This window comes from Protopterus annectens, chromosome 1.part1, assembly GCF_019279795.1.
Source record: "Protopterus annectens isolate FY-2018-M chromosome 1.part1, PAN1.0, whole genome shotgun sequence".
Classification (NCBI taxonomy): domain Eukaryota; kingdom Metazoa; phylum Chordata; order Ceratodontiformes; family Protopteridae; genus Protopterus; species Protopterus annectens.
In genome coordinates, this window is record NC_056726.1 from 943742844 (window position 1) to 943770556 (window position 27713).

Consider the following 27713-nt stretch of genomic DNA (forward strand, 5'->3'; position numbering starts at 1 on the left):
GACATACCTGTGGAAGCATGGATGTGTTTAAGAGAGATGGCAGTGGGGTTTTTACCAAGATTGTTTAACGGTATCTTGGAAAGTGAAAGGATGGCTGAAGAGCAGAGAAGAAGTGTATTGGTACTGATTCTTAAGAATAAGGGTTATGTGCAGAGCTGTAGTAACTACAGAAGGATAACATTGATCAGCCACAGCATGAAGTTATGGGAAACAGTAGTGGAAGCTAGATTAAGAAGAGATGTGATGATTAGTGAGCAGCAGTATGGTTTCATGCCAGGAAACAGCACTACAGATGTGATATGTGCTTTGAGGGTATTGATGCATAACTATAGAGAAGGTCAGAAGTAGTTGCATTATGTCTTTGTGGACTTAGAGAAAGCATATGACAGGGTGCCTAGAGAGGAGTTCTGGTATTGTATGAGGGAGTTGGGGTTGGCAGAGAAGTATGTAAGCGTGATACAGGATATGTACAAGTGCAGTGTGACAGTGGTGAGACCTGTGGTAAGAGTGACAGATGCATTCAAGGTGGAGGTGGGATTACAGCAAGGATCAGCTGTGAGCCGTTTCTTATTTGCAATGGTGATGGACAGGTTGACATACAAGATCAGACAGGAGTCTCCGTTGACTCTGATGTTTGTGGATGACATGGTGATTTGTAGTGAGAGTAGGGAACAGGTTAAGGAGGCCCTGGAGAGGTGAAGATATGCTCTAGACAGGAGAGGAATTAAGGTCAGCAGGCCTAAGACAGAATATATATGTGTGAATGAGAGGGAGGATAGAGGAATGGTGAGGATGCAGGGAGTAGAGGTGGCGAAGGTGGATGAGTTTAAATACATGGGATCAACAGTTCAGAGTAATGGTGAGTGTGGAAGAGAGGTGAAGAAGAGAGTGCAGGCAGGGTGGAGTGGGTGGAGAAGAGTGGCAGGAGTGATTTGCCACAGGTGGGTACTAGTTAGCATGAAAGGGAAGTCCTACAAGATGGTAGTGAGATCAGCTATGCTATATGGGTTGGAGACAGTGGCACTGATGAAAAGACAAGAGGCAGAGCTGAAGGTGGCAGAGTTAAAGATGTTAAGGTTTGCACTGGGTGTGATGCGGATTGACAGGATTAGAAATGAGTATATTAGAGAGTCAGCTCAGGTTGATAGGTTTGAAGACAAAGCCAGTGAGGTGAGATTGCATTGGTTTGGACATGTGCTGAGGAGGGATGCTGGGTATATTGGGAAAAGGATGCTAAGGATGGAGCTGCCAGGTAAGAAGAAAAGAGGAAGGCCTATGATTAGGTTTATGGATGGGTTAGAGAGGATATGCAGGTGGTTGATGTGAAAGAGCAAGATGCAGAAGACAGTAAGAAATGGAAACAGATGATTTGCTGTGGCAACACCTAACAGGGCAGCTGAAAGAAAAAGAAGAAGTAGAAAAAAGAATAGTAAGTAAGGCTAACAAGTTACTGACTGAAGACATTATAAAAGAAGGAACAAAGGAAACACGTTTTTTATACCATTTGGCTATATGGGTAAAAGTAAAAGAAAAGGAAGAACATATAAGGCTATGTAAAGTTATTAAAAGATTGAACAAGAAAGATATAGATGAAGGAGAGAGAAAGGAAATTGATCAGTTATGGGAAGATCATGTTGAAATGATAATATTCTATGAAAACTGGACTGATTGGTGGTTAAGTTTTAAAGGAAAATATAAAAAAGTTTTCTAGAATGTTAAGTCATGAAAAGAAGTAAAGAAAAGCAAAATATATGTTTTAAGTCAGAGAGTATTTAGAGAGATATCAAGAAATAATAATAAAAACCTTTTATGAAAGGGAGATAGAAATACATGAAATGAACCAAGAGAAGATTAAGGAAATGTTATATAAGCAAAGGTACTTTCTACAAAGGAAAAATAATTGGCTCCATAGTTGAGTAAATAGTGAGAGAAAATGAGAGGATAATAAGATAATTGAAAAATAATGAAGGAGAAAGAGTAAATACGCAAGAAAAATATTCAAGGTAATAGAACAGCATATAAAAATGCATTTATGAAGAAAGAGATAAAAGAGAGGCAAGTATGGGAAGTAAATAAATTAAGTGAAAAACAGAATGAGATTATGGGGAAAATATAAATATAGGTGAGCTCAATGACATTTTAAAAGATTTGGATATGGAGAAAGCTACAGGAGTAGATGGAATTGAGTATCATATGTATTATAATATGAAAGACTGACAAAAAGTATATGCTGTTGAAGAATTGAATGAATGGTTAGAAAAATTGATAACTAAAAAGGAGATATGTATGGGAGCCATGAAATTTATATGGAAGAAAGTAAAAAAAGAGGATATTAGAAATTCTGGACCAATAGTACTAAATAATACAGAATATAAAATATTTATGAGAATAATAGGGAGTAGATTAGGGAAAGGTTAGATAGATTGATGGAGCCTATGGTTTTTGGAAAAAAGGGAATTGAAGTCAAGAGTTATTAAGGATATTAAGACAGGTGATTGATGATATTATCAATAAAAAAGTGGAAACTAAAGTAATGGTAGGAGATGTGAATAAAGCATTTGTTAAAATGCAATATGAGGAATTGTGAAGTATATTAAGATATTATAATGTAAGTGATAAAAGTTATAAGATCAGTATATAAGAATAACATTAAAAAACATCAATTGGATGATTAAGTGAAGAAATAGTAGAGTGCAGGGTAAGACAAGTTTCACAAGAGATTACCTTATCCATTAGGTAGCCCAGCAAGCAGTATCTTATTTGAACTAGTTATGAATGTTATTATAAACACAGTGAATATAATGTTGAAATGGCAAGGTATAGGATGATATAGGGAATATATGTCCCAATTATTCTTACTTATGCAGATGACATAGTTTTAATTGCTAAGAATAAGAAATGGATCTAGGAAGGAATTAGAAAAATTAAATAAGTACTTAAATATGCTTGGCCTAAGCATTAATAAAGACAGAAGTAAAGGAATCAGACTTTGGGGTGAATTAGAAGGTATTCATTTTAATGATGAAGAGATAGATATTTTAGAAATAATATTTGAGATAAACATGAAGAAAGAAATCCAATGGAAAAAAACGTATACAAAAGTTGAAAGAAATATGCATATTTTGGAGATCATGTAGATTGTCATATAAGAAAAAAGTATATTTAATAAATTCTATTTTCTTAGGTAAGATAGCCTATTTGGCAAGCGTATGTATGATGCATGAAAAAGAACTGTTATTGATCATATTTTCATTTATATGGGGATCAGGACTAAATCCTGTAAGCAGAGAGGACTTTGTACGTTAAGGGAAAAGAAGGAGGCCTAGGGTTAATTAATCCTATAGTCCATGCAGTTTCTTTGAATTTGTATAAAATGTTGTTAGGATTAAATGAAGAAAACAGAAATATAGTAAATGATATAATGAAACCCAAATATAAAAATGTTTAGGAAAGATTAAGATATGGGAAAAGATGGAAGAATAATATTAAAGAATATCAAAATAAGATATTACTATGGAAATTGAAAATAGAAAATGTAGAAAAGAACAGAAAAGAATGGCATGGAAATATAATGAGTGAATGCTATTATATTTATCCCTGGGAACATTTAGATAATGAAAAAAGAAATGTTACTAAAACAAGTTTTATCTGGAGTAAAAATATGTATGAATGTAAAGATTTTATGTGGAGACTGACAATAGTTAAATTGCCTGTTAAAGCAAATATGCCCTATAAAAGGATCCAGGAGAGAGTATGTAATTATTGCGGAGAAGTTGAAATGACGGAACATATTTTCTTGAATTGTATAAGAGTGAGAGAATTGTGGGAAAAATATATGAAATTAATGTATTGGATGATTTTAAAATATGAAAGATATTAACATGAATATGATAGAATATGGGCAATATGGTAATAAAAAGAAAATGGAAGGGACAGAAATTGATAGAGAATTTTTCACATTTTATGGGTGGTACAGAATGAAAGACTAAATGAAATAAAATACAATAGGAAATGGGTATTGTATTCAATTCTGAAGAAGATACATTTTTGTTTGTGGAAAAAAGAGTTGTAGGAAATAATTGAAATATGCAGTTATATTATGTTGTCATGTAAGATGCAATCAGTAGTAAATAAAGTATATAATGTAAACAGTGTATATAAGCTGTCATAATTAATAAAGAACCCCTACTATTTGTAGCTGCTAGATGGTGCAGGGGACTCCTGCGGTGGCAAGAAAAAGGCCTAAGGGAAGCAGCAAAATGGAGTAAGTGGAGAGAAAATCTATAGAGTTTGGAGGTAGAAAATGAGAATTTGGAGGAAAAAAAATTGATCAAAGTGGAGCATTAGAATGTAACCAAAGAGTCATATGTGTAGGATGATACAAATGAGCAGCTTTTAGCTGTCTCAATGGAGATGGAAATAAGCTAGTCTGTTGGAGTGATACACATAACAGAACTGATGTCACGAGGGCTTGTAGATGATGTTCTGTTAAAAGTCATTGAGTAGGATGAGCCAGGTGACAGTTTTACTGTTTCATAGGGTAAGATGACAGATAACTTTTTCAGAAGTGCTGAGGATGGAAATGTGGAGAAGGAATCAGGTGATGTGGTAGCAGAAAATCCAGCAGTAAAACCTATGCAGCAGTGACAGAAAGTAAAAGAGGAAAGCAATAACAAACTGAGAAGATGATTGGTTCTGTGGCAAATAATGCAGCAGTGGTAGGAGGTAAAAAAGGACAGCAGCAACAACCTTAAAAAAGAAGAAAATACAACTGTTAGAATAAAAACAAAAAATTACACTGTAAGAGACAAATATGTTTGGAACAATCTGGTAACTGTTCTGGGATTTAAAGCTCAAGAAATTCAGCCTTTTATACATATTGGGACAGAGACACTTTATGACTTAACATCTAAGAATGAGGGACCAGTGTTGAAATTTCTAGAACTGTGTAACAAAAACAAGGGCATTTATTCATGAAACATTTTTTCTGGTAGTAACTTAAATGTTAAAAAAAGTGTTACTTTGCAGTTTATAACTGATGAACTGGAAGAAGAGGATGTTAAAAATGCATGCAGAGTTTGTGTAAAGGTGTTAAAAGTTAGAGATGACAAAAATGGACAGTGGAGGTTGGGAGCTGTTTTGAAATGTGAAAAAAAAACATGGTGAAACACATGCCAAGTGTTGTTTTTGCTGCTGGTCATGGAGAGGCATTAAGATATATTGACCCACCTAAATCATGCTTCTTTTGTGGGGACTTTTCTCATTTAATTAATAATTGTTACATGATACAATGTAACCAGTGTGGGGAGAAGGACATACAGCCAGAATGTGTATGCCTGAATTTAGGGTGAGTAAAAAAAGAACACTTTGGATGGATTGTCAAGAGCAAACAGTAAATAATGAAAAAGAAGGGGGAAGGGAACAAAACCATCAATGAAGAAGGACAACAGGAGGGCAAGGAGAGAGGGTGAACAAAGTGAAGAAGTAACTGTAGAAGAAGAAAAAAATATGGAGGGGAAAAATCTGAAGAGAGTGCATGCAGGAAGAGATGTCAGGAGAGGGGATTGATACTAATTTTTTGAAGCTCTAGCCAGTGAACAAGGATTATTTGTACATAAACCCAGGAAAAATATTCAACTGAGGACAGAGTAAAAAAAAGAAAACAAAAAAAATATATTTCTCCTAAATTTAAATAGAAGAAAACGCAACAATTGTAGAGTACTTTCCCTAACTGTAAACAGTGTTATTAATATTGTAAGACGGATGGGGATACTGAAATGGTGTGGTAAATGTGATGTGGATGTTATTCTTTAGAAGATGTAAGATTCCTAACAAGTAAAGAACGGCTGCAAACAGAACAATTTTGGGGTGGAAATATATATGGAACTTAGGAAGTTAAACTTGTTCTGGCGTGACTATATTGTGTAAAAGCAGTGAAAATACTACAAGTAATGCTGTTAAGGATGGTAAGATTAACTGTTTGTGGATGTGTGGTGGAGAGAACATATTTATTAAATTATACCATTATATGGATATGTAACTAGCAAGGAAAGAGAGGATTTGTTTAGTCACATATCAAACTATGTGGTGGTTAACATGAAAATTATAATTGGAAGGAATTGTGATTTAAGGGGAGGGTGTAAAAAGAAAGGAAAAGGTGGGAAAATGTACAGGACATGATTAAATGTGGTAAGTTATCCATGTGGAACAAAAGTCAGTGGACTTACAGATGGAGACACTTGAATCTGAAATTGGTTATTTTGAATTATCAGAAGGCTTGCGGCTAGCAGATGATGATACACTTTGTGATGGGTTTTCAAACCATTTAGCAGTGTGGGTGGAGGTGGTGGAAGAGAGTGAGTATATTAATATAGGAAAGGGAATAAAAAGAATAAATGATACATTTGGAGTTGAAACTGGAGAGTGGGAAGTATTGCATTCATGGAAGGATCATTTACCAATGAAGAAATTCTATAAAACTGGTCTGAATGGTGGATTGAATTTAAAAGAAGTATAAAAAGTGTTTGTTTTTTTTTAATTGGCAGGATGATGTAAGAAAGGAATAGAAAGTGAAGTGAACATTTATAGAACTGTATTAGAGAATTTACAGAATAATACAAGAGAGTATTATGACATAAAAAAGAAGTATAGAAGGGAATTTTGGAAAAAAATAAAGCATTATGTTTAGGTAGAAATACTATTTACAAGGGAAAAGGGAGGAGGTATCTGCATATTTGGGTAAAATAGTAAATGAGGATATTAGTCTCATTAAAGAAATGAAAAATGTAAAAAGAGAGGAAAAAGGAACACAAGAGCAAATTATAAGTATTGTAGTATAGCATGTGAAAAATATGTGTAAGAGTAAAAAGTTGGAAAATAAGAGGGACTGGAAAGGGGAGAAAAGCATTTCCAGAATTAGTTAAGGAAGAATTGACAAGGAAATTATCATTAGTGAATTGAATAAAGTACTTAGGAACGTAAATGTTGATTCAGTATCAGGCTCACATGGTATAAGGTATGGAATGTGTAAGAAGTTAATGGATTGACAAAGAGAATATTTTGTAAACATAATGAATGCATGGTATTAGTAAGGGTTTATGATGAATTATGTATTGGAATATTAAAATTTATATGGAAAAAGATGAGAAGAATAAAATAAAAAACTGGAGAGCCATCACACTACATAACACAAACTATGCATTTCTTTTGAGAATAATAAAGAGGAGAATGGAAGTAAGGATGAGGAATATTATGGAAGAAAGTATGTATGGTACAAAAGGAAAGGGATGTCAAGAATTGGTTATTGGTTATGAGGGAAATTGTGGATGATATTATAAGTAAAACAGAGGATGTGAAACATTTGGCAGGTGATACAGTATTTGATAAGGCATTTGATACAGTAGGATATGATGCATTGTGGGATGCTATGGACAAGAATGGAAGAGGTAATAGAATTAAGAGATTGTGTATGCCAGTATATCAAAATAATAGAGTGACAGCATTAATGAATGGGTGACTGAGTAAAGAAATATGCATGAAGTGTGGTATAAAACAAGGATGTCCCTTGAGTGGAATATTGTGTGTATTGGTAATAAATGTGATTGTGAGAAACGTAGCTTATAAAATGAAATATGCTTGATATGTGATACAAAAAGAGGTGGTAATTCCAGTAGTTTTGACATACGCAGACAAAATAGTTATAGCTACAAAGAACAAAATATGCATGAAGGAAGTGTTATTGTGTTTTAATGGATGTTTAAAGGAAATGGGAATGATACTAAATAAAGATAAAAGTCAGGGTCTGGGTGATATGGTGAAAACTGAGGGTGTGTATTTTTCAATGAATGAAGTGATTTTGCTAGGAATAAAATTTAACAAAAATGATGTAGTTGTGATGCAATGAGAGGGTTTGATAAAAGAAATGAAAGGGATATGTCTTCTGTGAAAGATGTATAGATTAGCATGCAAGAAAAATGCTTATCTGATGAATTTGGTATTAATGGGCGATAGCATATAAGTCACATGTTTATATGATCAAAGAAAAATATGAAAAGGAAATTGCACAATTGGTGTTTTCTTTCATATGTTGTTAAAGATTGAAACCAGTAAAAAGATGCATTGGATATGAGTGTAGATGAAGGGGGATTGGGGTTAATAAATCCTGTTGTTTATTCTGCTTCTTTAAACTTGTATAGAGTATTAAAGTGACTAAAGGAAGAGAATAAGAATTCAATAGTGAGAATATTTAAATGTAAGTACAAATATTATAGGAGATGATGAGAATAATAAAAAGAGAAAAAGAATATGTAAAGGAAGACATCAAAATTATCAAGAAAAATATTCATACAGTGAAAGATAGAAGAGTGTGGTATAATAATTTGATGAAACAATATTATTGTACCGATCCATCAGGAACATTTACCAGAAGAAGTGATGAAAGCCGCTTGAGTATGGAAAATGTGGTGTATCAATATAGTAGAGTGTCTGGATTTCCTGTGGAGACTGGTAATAAAAAAAGTTACCAGTAAAGGGGAATATGCCATGAAAAGAAAGTTGGAAGAGTGTTTTTATTTTGTGGGGAGGAAAAGAACAGAACATGCTTTTTGGAAATATTAAAGAGTGGTGAAACTATGGAAAAACTTGTGTGAAGAAAATTATTTGAGACTATTTATAACATAATGTAGATATAATATGATTATGTATGGATATTATAAGGATAAGAAGAAAGAATATGTTAAAAGGGTGGATAAGTATTTTATGTAGTATGGGTTATTTTGAATGAAAGACTGACTGAAATTATGTTTAATGGGAAATGGATTTTGGCAGACATTGCAAAAATAGATTATGGCTGTTGAAGAAGGAGTAGGGGTCAATTATGGAAGAGCAACAATGAGGATGTTATAATAAAAATGATGATTAGTAAAAAATAGAAATGTGTGTATTTATACTCTTTTTGATTGGCACCATGATATATTTTACATACACCTAAGCTACTACTAACTCAGGCAGATAGGGCCTTAGTAAATTTAACATCTCATCCAACTGAAGCCACAGACAGAAATACAGAACTCCTTATTGTGCTATGCACACTGCCACTACACACTATCTCTCTCTCTCTACACACACACATATATATATATACATATATATATATATATATATATATATATATATATATATATATATATATATATATATATATATATTTGTGTGTGTGTGTGTGTGTGTAGAGAGAGAGACAGTGTGTATTATATGTTGCCGTAGTACATTAACTTTATGTGTATGTTTTTTTTTAGAGCACTGCAAATGTTGCCCAGAAGGTTGGATTGAATTCAAGGGAATCTGCTACTACTTTTCTAAAGAACAAAAAAACTGGAACTCCAGCAATTTATTTTGCACTTCCAGCAATGCACAGCTTGTTATATCTGATAGCAACAGCATATTGGTGAGAAATAAGTTTTTCTGCCTAAATATTTTCACTGTCTAGCCATATGTTTTCATGTATGCTGTGTTTCAAGCATTCTACAGTTCATATATGCCATATGTCATGAGCTGAAAAATATGTCACACGACAACATTTTAAAGCACTCTCAATACCAAAAAAAAAAACTCTTGATTTCCGTCCTTTTCGTTGGAAGTATTCTTGCAATAAAATGGGTTTCTTCTTCTGAACTGATTGCATCAATAAATAAATGTAAGCTAAATTGGACTTAGTATCTGCAATCCTGCAATACTGATATTTAATGAGAACTAATGTATATGCCATGCCCAGTCTCTTTCCCTCACATTCTCGGTCAGTCTATCTTGGACAGCATCATAGGTGTTTGCTTTCAAAAGTCATCATTAAAATGTTATATCTTCATAGGAGATTACTAGGCTAACAGCTTAACAGCCCTTACAAGCCTTGCCAATATTACCCAAATTTTACCCAATTTATGACCTATAGGAGCTAGAAGATGGCTTAGATTTGTGTCTGTTCCTCTGAATATTTTACAGACTGCCCCTGTCCATAAGGGACATAGGCACTTCCCAGGAGTAAATTTACAATTCCCCATCCATTGATCCAAGCTGCATTTGAAGAGGGCCAGGGAAGTGCTCTGCTTAACATGAACAGGAAGTCTGTTCCAGAGAAAGGGTAATTTTTGAGACACATATCTGTCTCTCCACAAGTTTTGTTGTAGTTACAGACCAGCTTTAGATCCTTAGACTGGATGACCCTTTTGCGAATGTGCAACAGTTCCATCAGGGCTGGGTTTGTGAATGCCTTGTAGCTTAGGTATAGGTCACCTCTTAATAGTAGAAGACAGAGTCTATCCATATAGGACGTGTTATTTACACCCTGTATTTTCGTTGTGAGGAACCTCTGAGGTCACTACAGCTGTTGTAAGTATCTAGTCAAGTACATGCAAAAAGGTGCATAATACTCGATTATTGATCTGATCAGGACTGAGTACAGTGGGACTATAGCCTGCTTTGATCTGGACGCCATGCCTTTACTTATAAGTTATGCCACATAGAAGGACTTCCTCACCACTGTGGACACATGGAGGTCAAAGTTCAGGCTAATATCTATCTGTCAGTGTACCTAGAGGTCTCACCTCTGAGTCCACTTTTAGGGGTGTAGGATTAATGCTGTAATTTTCAGGGGTATTTGACTTCCTAAAGGGTATGATTACGTATTTTTTGCATTTACTTTTAGGACATGGCCCTAGCACCAATCATTTATCTGAGTCACACCCTTCTGAAGGATATCTACATCATTGTGGGATTCAATAATTGCTCCCAACTTGCAGTCATCAGCAAACTTTGTTAGCTAGAGGCCTTCTACATTTGTCTAGACTTCAGAGAAGTATATTCCAAAGAGGAGTGGGCCCAGCACTGAGCCCTGTTGCACATCACTAGTAACTGGCCTCCTTGCATCTGGATTAATCTACTTTAACAATGTTTCTTGTCCGTGAGCCATTTGGCTATCCATCTGGTGGTGTAGGGATTTATGCCCAGTTTTGTGAGTTCTTCTATAAATACCTGAGCAGGAATTTGTGTCAAATGCTTTGGCCAGGTCAAGGTAGGTAGTATGCACTGTTTTACCCTCATCCATGGCCTTAGTGATTTTCTCAAAGAAGTCTATCAGATTTAGTAGGCATGACATGCCCTTGACATAGCTGAATTGGATTATGTCCAGTTTTTGGAGGTTTCCTATGTCATTATTTATCAAGTACATGTTTATTCTTTCCATGGTCTTGCATATAAGACTAATCAAGCTTATGAGTCTGTACTTTCCTGGGTCAGTTGATGGTCCCCTTTTATGCAGAGGGATGATTGTTGTTTTCCTCCACTCTACCAAGTGCCAGTCTGGAGGCTGTGGTTAAATAGAGATCCTACTAGTCCTGGCAGGTTCTCTTTCTAGCTATTTAAGAGGCATCCTGGGATATCATCAGGACCCATCAGAGACATGTTTTAGCTTTAGAGATTGCAGTGATGACCTGTTCCTTGGTGATAACCTTTAGAGGAATGGTGGAGGGTATTTCTTTAGGGGTAACCAAAGGTGATGAGGATGTGAAATTTGAGCTGAATTTATCGTCCAGAAGATTTGCTATATCTTCTGGCTAAGGGCAGGTGATGCTGTCTATAACTAATTCTGCAAAATGTTGGGCATTGCCCTTAAGACTGAGGACATGACTGAAAAATGCCTTATGGTTACTTTAGCTTGGGAAGCTATTTTAGCCCCAAAATTTGCTTTAGAAGACTTGGCTAATTCCCTGATTTGCTTGTTTAGGCTAATGAAGGATTTTTCGCTCTGTTGTGCACATTGTCTTCTACTCCTAGCCAGGATTTTCTTTCTTTTTTTGTACAACCTGTTTATATTGGGTGCACCAAGGCTTATTTTTGTGGCTTAATCTAGGTTTATTTCAGTCTGGTTCTGCAGTTTGTATGCAGTTGTTTATATGGTCATACAGGGCTTTTGTGTAAGCCTCTGCATAGGCTTCTGTGTATCTGGGTTTGGGGGAGCTTGGAAACTTGCTACGCCATCACTTAATAGGAGTAGTTTGCCTTAGAAAAGTTTTTAAAGGTTTTGGGGTTAGGTGGGGGTCTATGTTATATTTATTTTGAGGGAGACCATTTTGAATCTGATCTCACCAGTCAGAACATTACACTTGGGAGAGAGGGTGCAGCACTCTAACATATTTGTGAGTACCAGGTCTAGGATATTTGTACCCTGAGTGGGAGTGCAAACTAGCTGCTCCAGGCCATTTGCATTAACAAAGTTTAGAAATCTTTAGGCCTGCACATTAGTGGAAATGCATGTTTTGCAGTTAATGTTTGGGCAATTAAAATCTCCCATGAGTATAGTATTGAGCTGAATAGTGAGTGATTCAAGTAGCTTCAGGTATGATGTATGGATTTCCTGGTTCAGAGTCAAGGACCTGTAGCTAGCAAAAATATGGTAATGGATTTTCCTATGCTAAATTGGACACAGAGTAGCTCAATCATGTCATACTATTTGACCAGCCTTGAATTGTGCTTATCCTTATGTAGATAGATACACCTCCACGTTTTTCCCTTTCATGTGCAGTGGGTGATCGGAACATATGAAAGGCATTATAGGCATGTACTGCTGGAGTACTTTCTGTGGCGTCGGACCATGTTTCAGTAACTGCACAGACATCAGCATTTTCCATGGTAAGAAGTGCTTCCAGGGAGTGCAGTTTCTTGTGAGAGTCCTATCACTGAGCATTAATACCTTTAGCTTATCCTGAATATATTTTGCTATGTTGGAAGGTTTGTCTGTCTGGAAGTGCCAAAAAAGGCACTATAGGGATGGCTAATGTTTTGGCTAATATCCAAAAGCCTAGTGGTGATAAGTGAAGACCATCCCTGGTAAAGCACCATGGCTTTTCAACCATGTTCTCCCAGGCTGTCAAATATTGGGCCCATTCAGAACGACACCAGTAGCTAAGCCAATTATTAAAGTAAATCATTTTCTGTTAGTATTGTGACATCATCCTTGGAGATGGTAGAATGCTTTCAAGTGCTAGGCTCATACCTATCTGTGACACATAATTTGAAAGCTCAATCATGCCTCTCTACATATTGTCCAAGGAAGTACTTCTTAGGTCATTTACACTCACATGGAAGATGACTGAGTCATACTGGTCCTTGGGATTTAGTGACAAGTGCATGCATGATCTGATGGATCCTGGCCTCTGACAGACAACCAGCTGTAACATTCTTCTTATCCAGTCTGGTGAGAGGGACATCAGTGTGCCTCACAATGAAGTATCCTATGACCAAAATTCTGGGTTGTGGGGTTTTACGCCTTATGGGCTTGGTCGTTGGACACAGTGAGATGTGATTTTGTGTTGTGGTGGGAGTTGTCTTGTTTGTGTGCAAGTGGAGTTTCCAAGGACTGCATCTGAAAGGCCTTTGAGGTTTGGGTAAGTTACATGTGAGCACCTTTGCTTATGTGGATCTATGTGTCTGGCTCCTTGTAAGTGCAGTGACTAGTGCGTGTGTGTGTGTGTGTGTGTGTGTGTGTGTGTGTGTGTGTGTGTGTGTGTGTGTGTGTGTGTGTGTGTGTGTGTGTGTGTGTGTGTGTGTGTGTGTGTGTTGCTGACAACTTGTTTGGTGTTATCTGTATCTGTATGTGAAAGTGTAGCCTCCAGTGACATTGTGTAACTCCATTGCTCACATACTGTATTCATATGTTCCAGAATTAAGTGTTGTCAGTGTACATAAGGCAATAGTTACATTGCCTCAGGATTCCCATCTCCACCAAGTTAGATGCAGAGGTAGTGGAAAAATGCCTATCCATGGTTGCAGTTCCCAATGTGGGCTTGACAAGGGAAAGGAGTGGAGAGTGTTTGCAACCAGATGAGGGATGGGTGCTTACTAGATGTAATCTACAGCTAATCTAACCAGTGATGCTGCTCAGTGCCCAAACTAGTTGATCTTTGAGCAGCGATGGTCCTTGGTGCTGTAATAATGTAATCTAGACCTAACTAAATGCAAAAATGCTGCTCAGAGAGGAAACTAGTTGCTGCTTGAGTAGCCCAGGACTGAGGTGAATTTCCAAGGTAGTTTTTATAGGCAAAGTGCAATGTCAGGTGACTGCATATATGCAGGGCAGCAGTAACCACCTCTGTGCAAAGTGAAGCTTCGTGCAAATGTGAGGCTTATATATGAGCAGAAAAAACAAGTTTTACACTAGCTATGCACTAAAGCCAATCAGGTAAGCATACAAAAAGGTTTCCACCAGCAAATCCAAGCTCAGATAGGTGAAATCAGCCCTCTCCAGCCACAAGAGTGCAGGCTTTAACCCTCTTCATGTAAAATGACTGATTTGGAGTCCTTGTGTTAAGGGACCACAAAACAGATGCCTAAAAACACTGAAAAACAGATAAAGTGTATTTAAATGCAGAACAGCAGCCCTACAGCAGTTAGAAATGCAAATTAAAACTCTAAGCAAGTGCAGGAAAAGCAATAAATAGCACAGAAATCTTTCACAATTTAATGAAAACAAGCAATACAAGTACAAAGTAATATTTAATTTCATTTATCTTGCCAAGGATGGCTTTAGACTTATCTGACAGTAGTTTTATTTTCTGCAGTGCCCCACATTGTGCATTAGTCAAAAGTTTCAGATTGCACAGCTGCCCATTAGACAGAACTGCAACATGTAGAATTGCTGGATAAGAGTCACAATTATTTGAACAATCATTATCCCCTCTTCATTATGCTGGATCATTTACATTGAAGGAATTATGACCGATTTGATTCTTCAGATAATAGATAAACTCAAGCAGAATGATATTCCGGATTTGCAAGGCATGGTTGTTATAACTGTATCCAGTTACATCACACCCACACAGAAACCTTAGAATCTTAAGTCAAATTTATTTATTTATTTATTTGACATTTATTGACCGGGTTAGTCCGACTGAGATAGTGCCCTTTTCCAGCCGAGGCAGGGGAGAAAAGCTCAGCAACTAATAAAAACAAAGCAAGATTTGTCATGGTACATTTAAACAAAGTCAGTAATAATTACTTAGTGAAACACATGATACAAGAATTAGAAGATTTAGATTCATAGGTTCATAGGTTCATAGGTAGGTACTAGGCTATTAGCCCTAGGGCCTATATAAGCCTAGCCAAAAAGGTACCCGGGCTTTTGCCACCCAAGGAAATTATTTTTCTGTGCCCCTATTGAGCAGAGCCACAGAAGTGATCCCCAGGGTGAATTTCCTGTTTCCCATCCAGTCATCAAGATTTTTCTTGAAGAGTGCTAATGAGGAGCTCTGCTTGACATAGATAGGTAGTCTGTTCCAGAGTATGGGAAGTCTCTGGGACAGGAATCTAGTCCTCCAGCATGTTCTGTTTATTGTGGTGACAAGGTTTAGGTCCCTAGAGCATGTAGCTCCGATGGATTGGGATTTCTTTAAGTGGAGCATGTCCAACAGCTCTGGGTTTGACATAGCTTTATATGTTAGGCAGAGATCACCTCGGAGTAGGCAATATGTGACAGAGTAAAGCTGGAGTATTTTGAGACGGTCTGCGTAGGGCATCTGTTTCAGTAGTTATTTGTGAGTACTGCTTAATAAAGTTTACACATTATAATAAAAACCCGTTTTTAATTTTAAAGTTAGCCTAGATGATGGGAAAAACGACAGTTTGTTCTAGAGGAAGAGAAGCATCAAGTTGAATGCAGCTTGTCACACTGATATTTCTTATGTAGGAGAGGAACAGATTGCGGGATTATTACTTTTTACAATCACAATATTGATGCATATGGAGAAGCACTGACAATAGGTAGCATTCAGATGGGATAAAATAGGTATGTTTACAGTGGCATATCCAGGTAATTAGTGAGAAAGTTTTTAAGAGCAGTTTTGAATTTTGGTAGGTTGTTTGTGTTTTAAATGGCTTTGGAGAGTTTGTTCCAGGAGACTGCTGGAGAATAACTGTTAAGGTTTTTGTCCTATTGTTCTTTTTGGTTTGTGAATTGCTAATTGATTTTGCTCAGAGCTGATGAGTGTCCTAATTGGGGTGTAGGGGGGAATGATTGAGGAGATTGCTGGGCAGTGGGAGGTTTGTACAGGATAGAATGCATGATGAGTACCTGTGAGAGAAGAAGCTGTTGTGGGAAATGAGGAAGTCTGATTGGTTTAAGGTCTTTAGTGAGAGACAGTGGTGAGTTTTAAAGGTTTGTTTGATAGCAAATCTTGCAACTTTGTGGTATGTGGTTTCACGATAAAAGGGAAGTGTGCTAGTTGTCAAGGATGTGGGAGCTGTAGAAGAGATTAGGGAGAAGGTAGGCTTGGGTAAGGGAGAGACAAGAATCATTGGTTAGAATTTTTTTATTTCTGTATAGCAGCCCAAGTTTTTGGTGATTTTTTTTATGCAGTTATGTATGTACATGAAGGGTGAATTTGAGCTGATCATCTATCATGGTGCCCAGGATCTTAATATGTGTTTCTACTTGGACAGAAGTGTTGTTAAAGGATGTGATAGTGAAGAATGGTTTAAGGTGATTGAGAGATTTAGGAAGGAATAATAGGAACTTGGTCTTCTTAGGATTTAGTATTAGCTGATTTTTAGTGAGACAGTTTTCAACAGATGTGAAGGACTTTTGTGTGAGAGAGTTTGGATCATTGAGGTTACCTGAGATAGTTAGGACTGTACAGTCATCAGCATATTGTATAAGAGAAGACAGAGGACAGAAGGTGCACAGGTGGTTAGGGAAAATGTTGAATAGTACTGATCCTTGAGGGACTCCCATATTAATGGAAAGAGATGGGAATAGTGAGGTAAGCCATTTGACAGATTGTTGTCTGTCAGAAAGTTAGCTAGTAAACCAAGATATAGTAGAACTAGAGAGATTTAGTTCAGAAAGTTGAGCAAGTAGCAGAGAGTGAGAGGCAGTATCAAAAGCTTTTGGCAGGTCAAGGAAGAGAATGGAGACCAGTTTGTTGTTGTCTCTGGCTTATGAAATTATGTTGGTGAAGGGAATAAGGGCAGTAGAGGTACTGTGGTTTGTATGAAAGCCATGCTGTGTGGAGGTTAGTAGATTTTCCTGGTGTAGCTATTCCATGATTTGTTTATGAACACATTTCTCTAGGATTTTAGAGAGAGGAGACAGGATTGCTATCAGTCTATAGTTTGATAGTTCTGTGGAGTTACCTCCTTTGTATATGGGTAGTGTATAGAATTTTTTCCAGATAGCGGGTACTTTGGATTCTCTTATAGAGTGATTAATGATTATAGATATAGGATAGGCAAGCCAGTTAGCAGCTGTCTTTAGAAATAAAGGGGTAGTTTGGCAAGGTTTCAATTTTTGAAGAAGATGTTTTATGTAACTTGCTGGAACTGCTTTTAGTGAGAAATTGTTGGGTTGCTCGGGGGTGAGGTCTGGAGGGAAATCTGAGTTAGAAGATGGTAGAAGATTATTCATGGTGACTATAAAGTAGGAGTTAAATATGGATACTATTTCTTGAGGAGTATTATTTGGACAGGGATTGGGGATTGTTGGGTTACTAGAATGCAGTATATGGTTAATGAACTTCCAGAATTTTTTCGGGTTACTGGTTTTGGAGGGTTGGGGTTTTTCTGTAGTAGTTCTTTTTATCTTTGCTGATTTTTTGGTAAGATTGCGTAGTTCCTTGTAAGTTTGAAGGTGGGGAGCAGATTTTGTTTTAGTCCAGATTTTCAATTCCTTGTCTCTTTTATGCATTAAAGAGCATGTGGTATGTGGTAAATGTGGGGGAGCTAAGAGATATGACTCTAAATGTTTGGAGGGGAATGAGGGAGTTGAGAGTATTGAGAAATATGGAGCTAAATTTTTGGACTGCTTCGTCAAGAGGTAGATGAGTTAGGAATGACCAGCTTATTGAGGAGAGAATAGTACTGAAAGTATCCGGAGGGAAGTTGGTAAGCTTATGGCATTCCTTAAGCTTACATGGTCAACAATGTAGAGGGAAGGATCTAGGTACTCTGACAGAGAGAGAGAGAGAGAGAGAGTGGTCATATAGTGTGTCTGGTAATGTTTCTGAGAAATAATATTTGTTGGGGTTGGAGATTAGTATCCAGTGTATGATTGAGCTGGAGTTGGTGGATTTAGAAATATGGGTTGGGATGGAGATAAGATGAGAAAAGCCTTTCAGGTTAATGAAGCTGGTAGGGTTGTTTGAGGTCAGCGATGACCAGTTTATATTGACGTCTCCAAAGAGGATAGTTTTGTGAGGTATATTATATGTGTGCCAGGAGAGAATTTGTGCAAGTGTATGGAGATGTTGTCACTGTATGTGTGTGTGTGTGTGTGTGTGTGTGTGTGTGTGTGTGTGTGTGTGTGTGTGTGTGTGTGTGTGTGTGTGTGTGTGTGTGTGTGTGTGTGTGTGTAATATATATATATATATATATATATATATATATATATACTGCTATTGTTAGTGTGTTGTGGTCATTAATTTTGCAATTAGCTGTCAGGAGTTCAGCTGGATGGAAATTAGGGGGGATTGGGTAATGGCGACAGTGTGAGGTGGTTGGAGTAGATTATGGTGACTCCACCTCCTTTTTTAGAAATAGAAATGGATTGGTTTGAACATCTAATTGACTTTTCTTTTTGAAGCAGCACACACCTCCCCTTCATCATTAGCTTACCTTCTTTTCCTAATACCATAGGCAGCTAATACATTTTAACAATATATTTATTGTTTTGGTGTATCACCTCTTACAGAAGACACTTATTCATCACCCTTTCTGGGATCTTTATTCAAAAGGATTTCATTTTCATTGGACATACATTTTATGTACATTTCTTTTGCTTTAAAAAATTTTGCAAACCTTGTTTATGGTTTAGGCTACAAAGCTTCAGAAAATCCCCATCATATTGTAAATTACTTATGTCAATATTCCATACTCTTGAATAGAGATAGACATTTTCTTTGTTTACATGAAAATGGGGACTTCATTATCATGAAAACATCATCCAATCAAAAATAAAGAGTACAACACCACCAGAGTACAACTATATGAGAAAATATATGATTTAAGGCATTAATTAGTCTTAATCAGAGAAGGTACACTGTTTTTGTTAGACATATAGTACATATATTTATCTCATTTTGTTAACTTAGTTAATACCAGGGATCGAATGCATTTTCACATTAGAAATAAGAAAAAAAGGATCACAAACCAACAATTACATTACCATAAAATTACAAAGGAATTATAACAGTATCTAACAACACAACCTAGAATATTAAAATTATACACTGCATAAAGAGCATCTATTCTATTATTTCTAACTGACATATTGCTATGTGTCTAATTTCTACATTTTGCAACAGGATATCTGCATCATTTTAATTCTGTCCTATTGTCTGGATGAACTCAATTCAGTACAAAAATAATCCGGCTGTTTAGCAGGAAGGGATACCAAACCAAACTTATAAACCCCTCCCCATTCACATATGCATGTGCACAGCCACCCCATACCAGCAGCCTTTGATACCATAGCTAATCCATTGTAGGCAGTCCATCCCTGTCACAGGCCTCTTAAAAACTTGTTAGTTCACATCCTAGCCCACAGTCTTTCCATCTTATCAATTTCCCCCATCATATACAGTAAATAGTCTAAGGGTCTCACCTCCTTCTGAGGCCGTAGAATGGATCTGCTCCTCTACTCAGTTCAGTTTCTCCTGACTTTTTCTAACCAATAAAAAAATGATTCATCTCAGGAACTGTACCCTTTCTTCATAAGTACTGACTATAATCATTCTCTTCCTTCTGATTTCTCCTGCTGTCCATATAAACCACTACCACATATTATATGAAAGCAGGTATAGTCCATCTCCCTAGTCCTACATTTACCTGAAAATTCTCCTTACCAATGCAACCCCTTTTCCCTTCCACAAACTCTATACCATTTGTCCAGATTCAAACCCCTCAAGAACATAAGCATATGCCTGTCAGTGGCCACTGGTAATGAGAATATCGTTATGTGAACCACATCAGTCCTACCTGCTCTTTCATGTATACACCAGTTTAAGCATCTTTACTATTTAATGGATCATATTACTCTAGCTAGTGTCCTCCAATAAAGAGAATATCCTCAAATGCAAGTATTTTGTTCCACTATTATCTATCCTCAGCTGCCACTTAGCCATATTAGCATTACCCAATAAAACAATAACCAAGCATAACCAAGACACCTTCCCAAACTCCCTAAAGACTTCCAGAACTTGTGGTACAGTTTTCCCACAACCAGGATCTACATACTTTACCTGAAAGCAGATTAAAAGAACAACAGAGCCCCACAATTCTGAATAAACCCCTTCCTCAAGCAAGAGATATCTATAATTCTTAACATATCAAAGGTCCATCTAATAACACAGCTTAAACCCCCAATCCATTTTTTTTCAGTCGTATCCACAAATTCATCCAATGTGATTCATATACTGTCCGAGGTACAGCCACACATGAAACCCACCTGTCCCACATCTGCTAACCAACTGTAACTTTCTCAAACTTCACTAACAGTGTCATCGTGTAAACCTTTGCATCAGTATTCACAACTGAAATGGGTCAAAAATATTAAATATCCATAGGATATAAATTACTTTTAAGTATAACTAACACTGAGGTCTCAAAGAAATACTCTTGCAAAATACAGACCAATCCTTTGCTGAAGTAATACCTACAAAACCATAAATATCTCCTACTCTAAAATTTTATATAAATCTTTAGAGAATATGTCCAGTTCTGTAGCCTCACAGATCTTGAGATGATGGCTAACTGTCACTGTTATAGACACATGGACATCCTTACTCAATTCTTACCCTGCAAATGATTATCACTCCTCTGCAAAATTACCTAATACTTACCTGTCTTAGGTATCCCCTTCTAATCTCAAGCAACTCTTGGCAGTAACCATAAACACCTTCTCTCCACTCATATTCTTGACCAGTTCACTAAAACCCTCACATCTTATTTCCTTCAGCCTATAAGGAAACATCTTTCAATCATGTTCCCTTCTCGCCCACCAAAACACAGCCCAGCTGCCCAGCTCTGTCCATACCTCCCAACCATACTGAATTACTTATTTTTTACCAAGCTTTGGGGTCCAAATAATGGAGTGCCATGATTCCCAAGTGGCACCCCTTAATTTCCAAATTCCTGGTACTTTTAAATGTTATTTCCTGGGTTTTTTTTGAGCTGACATCATCATATGCACGATGACATCAGCTCCACGAAACAGCCTGCCAGCCTGTCAGAATTGAGCTGAAGCTCAATGTGCATTTTCATCTGCTCAAATCCTTAACCATGATGCCATTTTCATGTGCTTTTGCCAAACTGGAATCTGGAATCTTTTTTGAGCTACCTGGAAAAGAAGGGTGTGCATGTCTGCTCAAATCCTTAACCACAATGCAAGGCATGCCAAGCCATTTTCATGTGCTGGTGTGTGTGTGAAATGCCCCCAGGTGAATATACCTGGTGGCTAGAGGATGTATTCAGGCTCAAACTTTGAACCTTTGGTACAGGTAACAAGATCCTAAAGTCCCTACCCACCACCCCTTCTGAAACTTTTCAAGATTTATGCCTCATATATTTGTTCTGTTCCTCATAAAAGCTGTGGTTTTCTTGATTTCAGTGAAGGATTGAATTCACTAATGACAGGTATTTGAATTTCAGACTTCATATTCTTCATAAAATAAATGGCAACACAAAACCTTTTATTCTAGCAATTTTCTAAGTTTATAAGATCAGTATTTGAAATTTGTCCCTGTTTTTGGGGCTGTATTCCCCCATTATTGGCTTTGTTCAGGGTTTTTTGTGCTAAGAGGTTGAGAGCTATGGTGAGAAGTGAGAACTGAATTCTGTATTCCTCCATTATTGGCTTTGTCCAGGTTTTTTTTCTAAGAGGTTGAAAGCTAAGTTTCCGTCTTTTTATTGTTCAGGAAACTGCTGATCTGGCATAGAAGTATGTTGTTCTGACTGTAGTGCACAGGGTCCTGGGTTCAAGACTTGGCAGTGAAATGTATGCTGATAACACAACATTTTATTCTAGCAACTTTCCAAAATTATACAAGCAATGTTTAAAATATGCCCCTGGTTTTTTTGGGCTTTTGTCCCCCCCCCCCCAATAAATTTTGGCTTTTTCCAAATTTCTTGTGCTGCAAATTTGAGAGATACAGTTGTGTCGAGTGGATTTTAGAAGGAGCCGAGAGCTTCAGGGAAAGAGAAGTTTAGTGCTGCTTATGTTAATAGCATAACCATTTTAAATACTTGCTTTTGATGCAGAAGGCTGTGGGTTCTACTCCAACAGTTTGGAGCTGCATTGCTAATATTGTACTGTGTTGTTGTACTTTTAAAGGGGTGGGTCTAACAAGTCAAGGGTGTAGCTACAGATACAACAGAAGTGAGAAAATGTCATACAGAAGGGCATTTTGTGCCTCAGTGGAAAGAGCACAAAATACCATTAATCCAAATTCAGGTACAGGAAATCATAATTATGTTCTGTGCTGCATTATCAGAAAAATATTTGTAAACCAGTACATTTTCCAGCATTCAAGATAAAGCACATATTTTTCCACTGCAGAGGAGAAGCAAAAGTAGCCAGTTAACAGCACCTGCATTACAATGATAGTTTTGATGCTTCAGGATGAATGTAGGAGAGGGTCTGTCAGTACTTGGACTAAAAATTGGAAGTCTTAAAACATGCAGTTTGCCTAGTTTATTTTGTTGTGTATTTACAGCTATTGAGTTGGTCTGCTAACACAAATCAGAGTAAGTCAAGCAAAAAACTGAAAATTAAAATAAGTTTGAGAAGCTATGCAAGATGCCCATGGCTTACACTACTGTCATCATATATATATATATATATATATATATATATATATATATATATATATATATATATGTGTGTGTGTGTGTGTGTGTGTGTGTGTGTGTGTGTGTGTGTGTAAGTAGACTTTTATGATGGAAATGTTATGAACTGGGCAGTTTTGTCATTATTGGTTCATGCATTTTGTTTCATTGCCTACTGGAAAAATGTTCAAACAATAAATTTAAAATGCACTCCAAGTCTAACAAGTGTGCTGTATTATACATGGAATGTAATTTAATAAAGTCAGGAAGGTGTATTGAAGAACACGTGTATGTTTCTTGTTTTGTGTGCAAGGGGCCTATGATTTGAAAACAGCCTAAAGATAATCTTTATCCACCACTGGCCAGGTGTATTTTCTTTGGATGTGGTGTGAGTTTCAATGCTGTTTCAATGAATGTGAGTTTCAAGGGAAGAGAAGTTTTAATGCTGTCTGTTTTCATTGTGGACAGTATTGCTTTGTTTAGCAGATGTCTATTAGTGTTTGTGCATTGTGCTATAAAATGTAAAAATAAAATCCAAGTAATCATTGTAGAAGTAAAGCAGTATGCACATTAGTGTTTATGGTAAATGGGGCAAAATAGCCAGGTAATGGGACATTGAAATGGCTGCAGGAGGACTCTGGTGCCATATTTTGGTTGTCTGTTCTTCAGTCTGCATTTGAAAGTTGGTATCCCACAATTCCATTGGAGTAGGCAGGGTTAAGTAATTATGTATGCAATTTGCATGTTAATCAGTGTACAGATTTGTACCTATTTTTCATGAGCCTTGTCCAGATTTTTGATGTTTCCAGGCTGAGAGGTATGGCTCTGTCTCTCTACCTTAGTAAATCCTAATTTACATGGTCTTTTCTTCAACAGTGCAATTATACTTTGTTTCATCTCATTACTTACATCTACATTCTTGCCAGTGTGTTGCTGACTCAAATCGTGCTACAGAATCTTCATTTCAGAATACTGTTCTACCCTTTCTTACTCTACTTCAGCATGATTTCTCTTCAGCCTTGATTTTATACCATTTCGTCTGTCCCTTCAGCCCTCCTTGTCCAGTTTATGTGGATCATTTCCTACACCATATTTTACATCCAATCAGTTTCACCTAAAGAAGAAGTCAGGGGAAAATTTGTATAATTTTAAGAACCCAACTAATTTCATGTTGCCTGTCCACGAGGTTTTCAAAAAAATGGTCTATGTTTTCCCAATAATTTGTAAGTGAAGAGCAATCAAAAAGAATGTGTTGCCAGTTAACTTTGGCAGTTTGATTACATATCCAACACTTATTATTCACATTTTCAGAAAAATGTGTTTAATTTATTAGGAGTGCAATAGGATTTCCCTTGTACCTTTGGATTTTACATCCCCATCAGCAGACAATGTTCAGAACTCTCAATATTTATTGCCTGCACCTTTAGTCAGCTTGTTTCCATGGAAACATAAGAACAGAATGTACAACTGCCCTCAACTGCAGGCTTCTCAACTCACATAAATGTTCAGATTTATTTGATAAAGGAAAAAAATGCATTCACCGTGTTTTCTTAGTTTTCAAACCCACATGATTCCACAAAAGACTTATTCTTAGTTTAAGCCAAAGGCATTACTCCAGACATTCACCTATGTAAAGGTAAGATGAAACATCTCAACTCTACATATATTATAACCATTACACTTTTACACCCCATCCCCCACCACAACAGCAGAAGATTACAGCATCTTAAACATGCTTTTGTCCAGCCTTTCATCTCTTTTACATGGTAATGCTTACATTTCTTAAACTAAAAAAGTACTTGTTTACTTTAGTATCTTTATCACTTACAACAATCACTGAAAAGACTCACCCACACAATCTCATTTGCATACCCCTGACTACATACTACACAAATCTGCTTTACTGTATAACATGCAAATTATATCATGAATGTTTATACAAATGCTGTTAAGAACAACATTTGTTATACTTACAGTTACGTTTGTTTTCTTTTTAGTGTCCTTCTAAGCATTAATGACATGAAGTGGGGTTTATGCTTTTCAGTCCACCCACAAGTTTAACAATGTCAACAAAAATCCAATCTTTCTCAGCCATCTTTTCTTGTAAAGCCATATTTCACAAATATGACTGATGCTTTATAATCTCACATTTATTCACTAATTTCATTGTTGCTGGTCTTCTTCTTGTTCATCTCTATCTCCCTACACCAGACTCTGGTTCAGGTCCATGGCACTCCTGATTCTTCTAAGTCAGGTCCTGTGCTTTTTTTTCTATCTCTCAAGCATTTTCTGTTGGAACATTGAAAAAGTTTTCACTGGCAAAGTCTCTCCATGGGCTTTATTCTCAGATGAATGGGAAACAGAGTCCCCTTCTGTTTGATGGCTCACTTTTTGCTGGACAAACTTTTGTATTTCCTCCATAGCCTGTTTGCATCAAATAAATTTGCTAACCCTTCAGGAAAAAAATATTCTGAATATAGCTAGATACAGCAACTTGAACCTCACACCTGCCTCTCAACATTCCCTGATTGTTGATATAAATTTGCTTCTCTTCTGCCTGGTATAAAGTGAATAATCATTTTCCACAAACAGTCTACTGCCTCCAATTTATAATACTTGACCCTTCAGCCACAGTTTTGTCAGGATCAACTCTTTCTGCTGCTATGAATACAGATCTTGTCTGATTTTTGTTCTGATCAGGTTTGGAACATACACCCAATGTATCCTTTCAATTAACAAATCCTGATGTGCATTACCAGTCCAGCTGCTTATTTGTGCTTTCATAAAATTATGAACTGCTTCTTGCTAAACAGGTGCTTTTTCTTCATCTTTTCTAGTTGGTTTTCTTTCAGGTTGTTTAAGCTTTTCTTTTTTTTATTGCTGGCATCCACTCAGTGTTCTTACTAGCTAGTAACCAAATTTTGCTAAAGCTGGCAGAATTACTAGCCCCTATTTCTCCGTTTCTTTTTTCACAAGGGGAGAACTGAAATTAAGCTCTTAAGTGTCCAGCCATCTTGGAAGTCCCCATTAAAGTTCAATTATTTGAGCTCCAAGTTCTGAACTAGGATCTAAGAGGAAATCCAAGATGATTACCTACACAGCTACAGGATTCAAGTCTCCATCTATGAAAAAGAAGTCAAAGTTGGCTAAAAACTAAAGTAGGTTGTGCTTGGCTGAGACTTGACAGAACATGTAGTGGCTTAACAGATTAATATATGGCACAAACATGCTGGTTGGCTCTCAGTGCTGCAACATCTTGGCCTTTGTTTTGTTTTGTAATTTGCTATGATAAGTAAAGTAAGGCTATGTGATAGAAAAGTGAAGCTTTTGACCTCTAGAGCTGGAGAAAAGTTTAGAGAATTCCATTAATAGCAAGAAGATCACATAAGTCAGTAATTAAGGAAATAAATCCAGACTGTTCTTTGGATGGCTAATAGTAAAATTAAACACAAATATGTTAACCACATAATGTGAAGATAGAAGCCACTAAGGAATACACTGATACTGGGAGAAGGAAGTGATAGAGGCTAAGGCTGATGGACGATGTTACTAAAAAATGAATATGACTTTGCAAGCACTTAAAGAAGCAGTTCTTGACAGACAGGCCTGGCATGCTAAAGTATTTGAGGTCACAAAGAGTTGGACTCAGCTAAATTACAAAATGATAATAACAACAACAACAATATTTCTCCACATCACATACTACAATCACAAAAATATGAACTTTAGTCTCCTAGAATCAGAGGACCATAAAGACATAGGATTGATTTTACCATGTCAGGCTGGGGATTAATTTGTGGATACTCATCCAGTCATCCAGGTTAGTCTTGATGGAAGCAAGAGTGTCACTCTACTTAACATGCAGGGATAATTTGTTCCAGAGATAGGGCAGCCATTGGGTATTGCACATTGGTGCATGTTCAGCTCCTTGGTTCAGGTGTTTGTGCAGCCATATTCTTCCTGTAAAGGTATTGAAGATCCTTTAGGGTGTGGTGTTTGATGGTATGGAATGTTAGGCAAAGATCTCCAAGCAAGAGCCTATAACAGAGAATAAAGTCATTGGCTTTCTGGTCTGTCTTGGTAGCTAAGGATCTTTCGACCAATAATCTTTTTTCTTTATGAACTTTTGGGTACTTTCTAGCTGCATGATTTGTCTGCCTAGGCACATACTAAAAGGGGAATTGTATTCAATAATTGCTCTAATTAATTCAGAGTACAGAGGGACAATAAAATTCTTTGAACTGCATGAAATACCTTTGGAATTTGGTTGTGATAGAATTTCCTAAATATTGTTGCAACATGGTGATCATAGATGAGGAAATTGTCCACCGAGGTACCAAGATCCCTGACTATTGTGTCCATGTGAAGTCAGGTACTACTTACTGTAAGTTGTAGATGAGGAGTGCTTCTCAAATGTGAAAGTGACATATTTTTTTTACGCTTAGTTTGAGTGCTTTCTCTATACATCATTGTTTGCAAGGACTAGTTCTTGCTGAAGTGATTCTGTATCTGTGGGGGGGGGGGGCTGATGTCATCCAGTTTGTAGTAATTTATAAATTTGTTTAGCCCTAGGTAAGGGTTTATGATATAGAGATCAGAAAACCGTATACCAAAAAGGAGGGATCCCAGTACTGAACCTTGGTGGTACTCCACTGGCTACTTTCTTACTTTCTGAAATGGTAACTGCCACCTTAATTGTGTGACTTCCATTCTTCAGTCTGTTTGCAGTCCATCTCTATTCTTCAGGTAGTTTGTAACCCATCTTACCACATGAAGGTCTACCTTTAGTTCTTTTAGTTCCTTTACAATTCCAACATGGAGTACAGTGTCAAAAGCCTTGGACAGATCCA

At 36.8% G+C, this 27713-nt stretch overlaps 1 protein-coding gene across 1 annotated transcript in view; it reads left to right on the forward strand.

The window, feature by feature from the left end:
• The window catches only part of LOC122808100 (C-type lectin domain family 12 member A-like), a 381899-nt gene that overhangs the window by 185788 nt on the left and 168398 nt on the right, over positions 1-27713 (forward strand). Inside the window, exon 4 of the mRNA XM_044079075.1 lies at positions 9297-9445. Within this exon, the coding sequence (XP_043935010.1) occupies positions 9297-9445 (149 nt within the window). The remainder of the gene's footprint in view (positions 1-9296; positions 9446-27713) is intronic.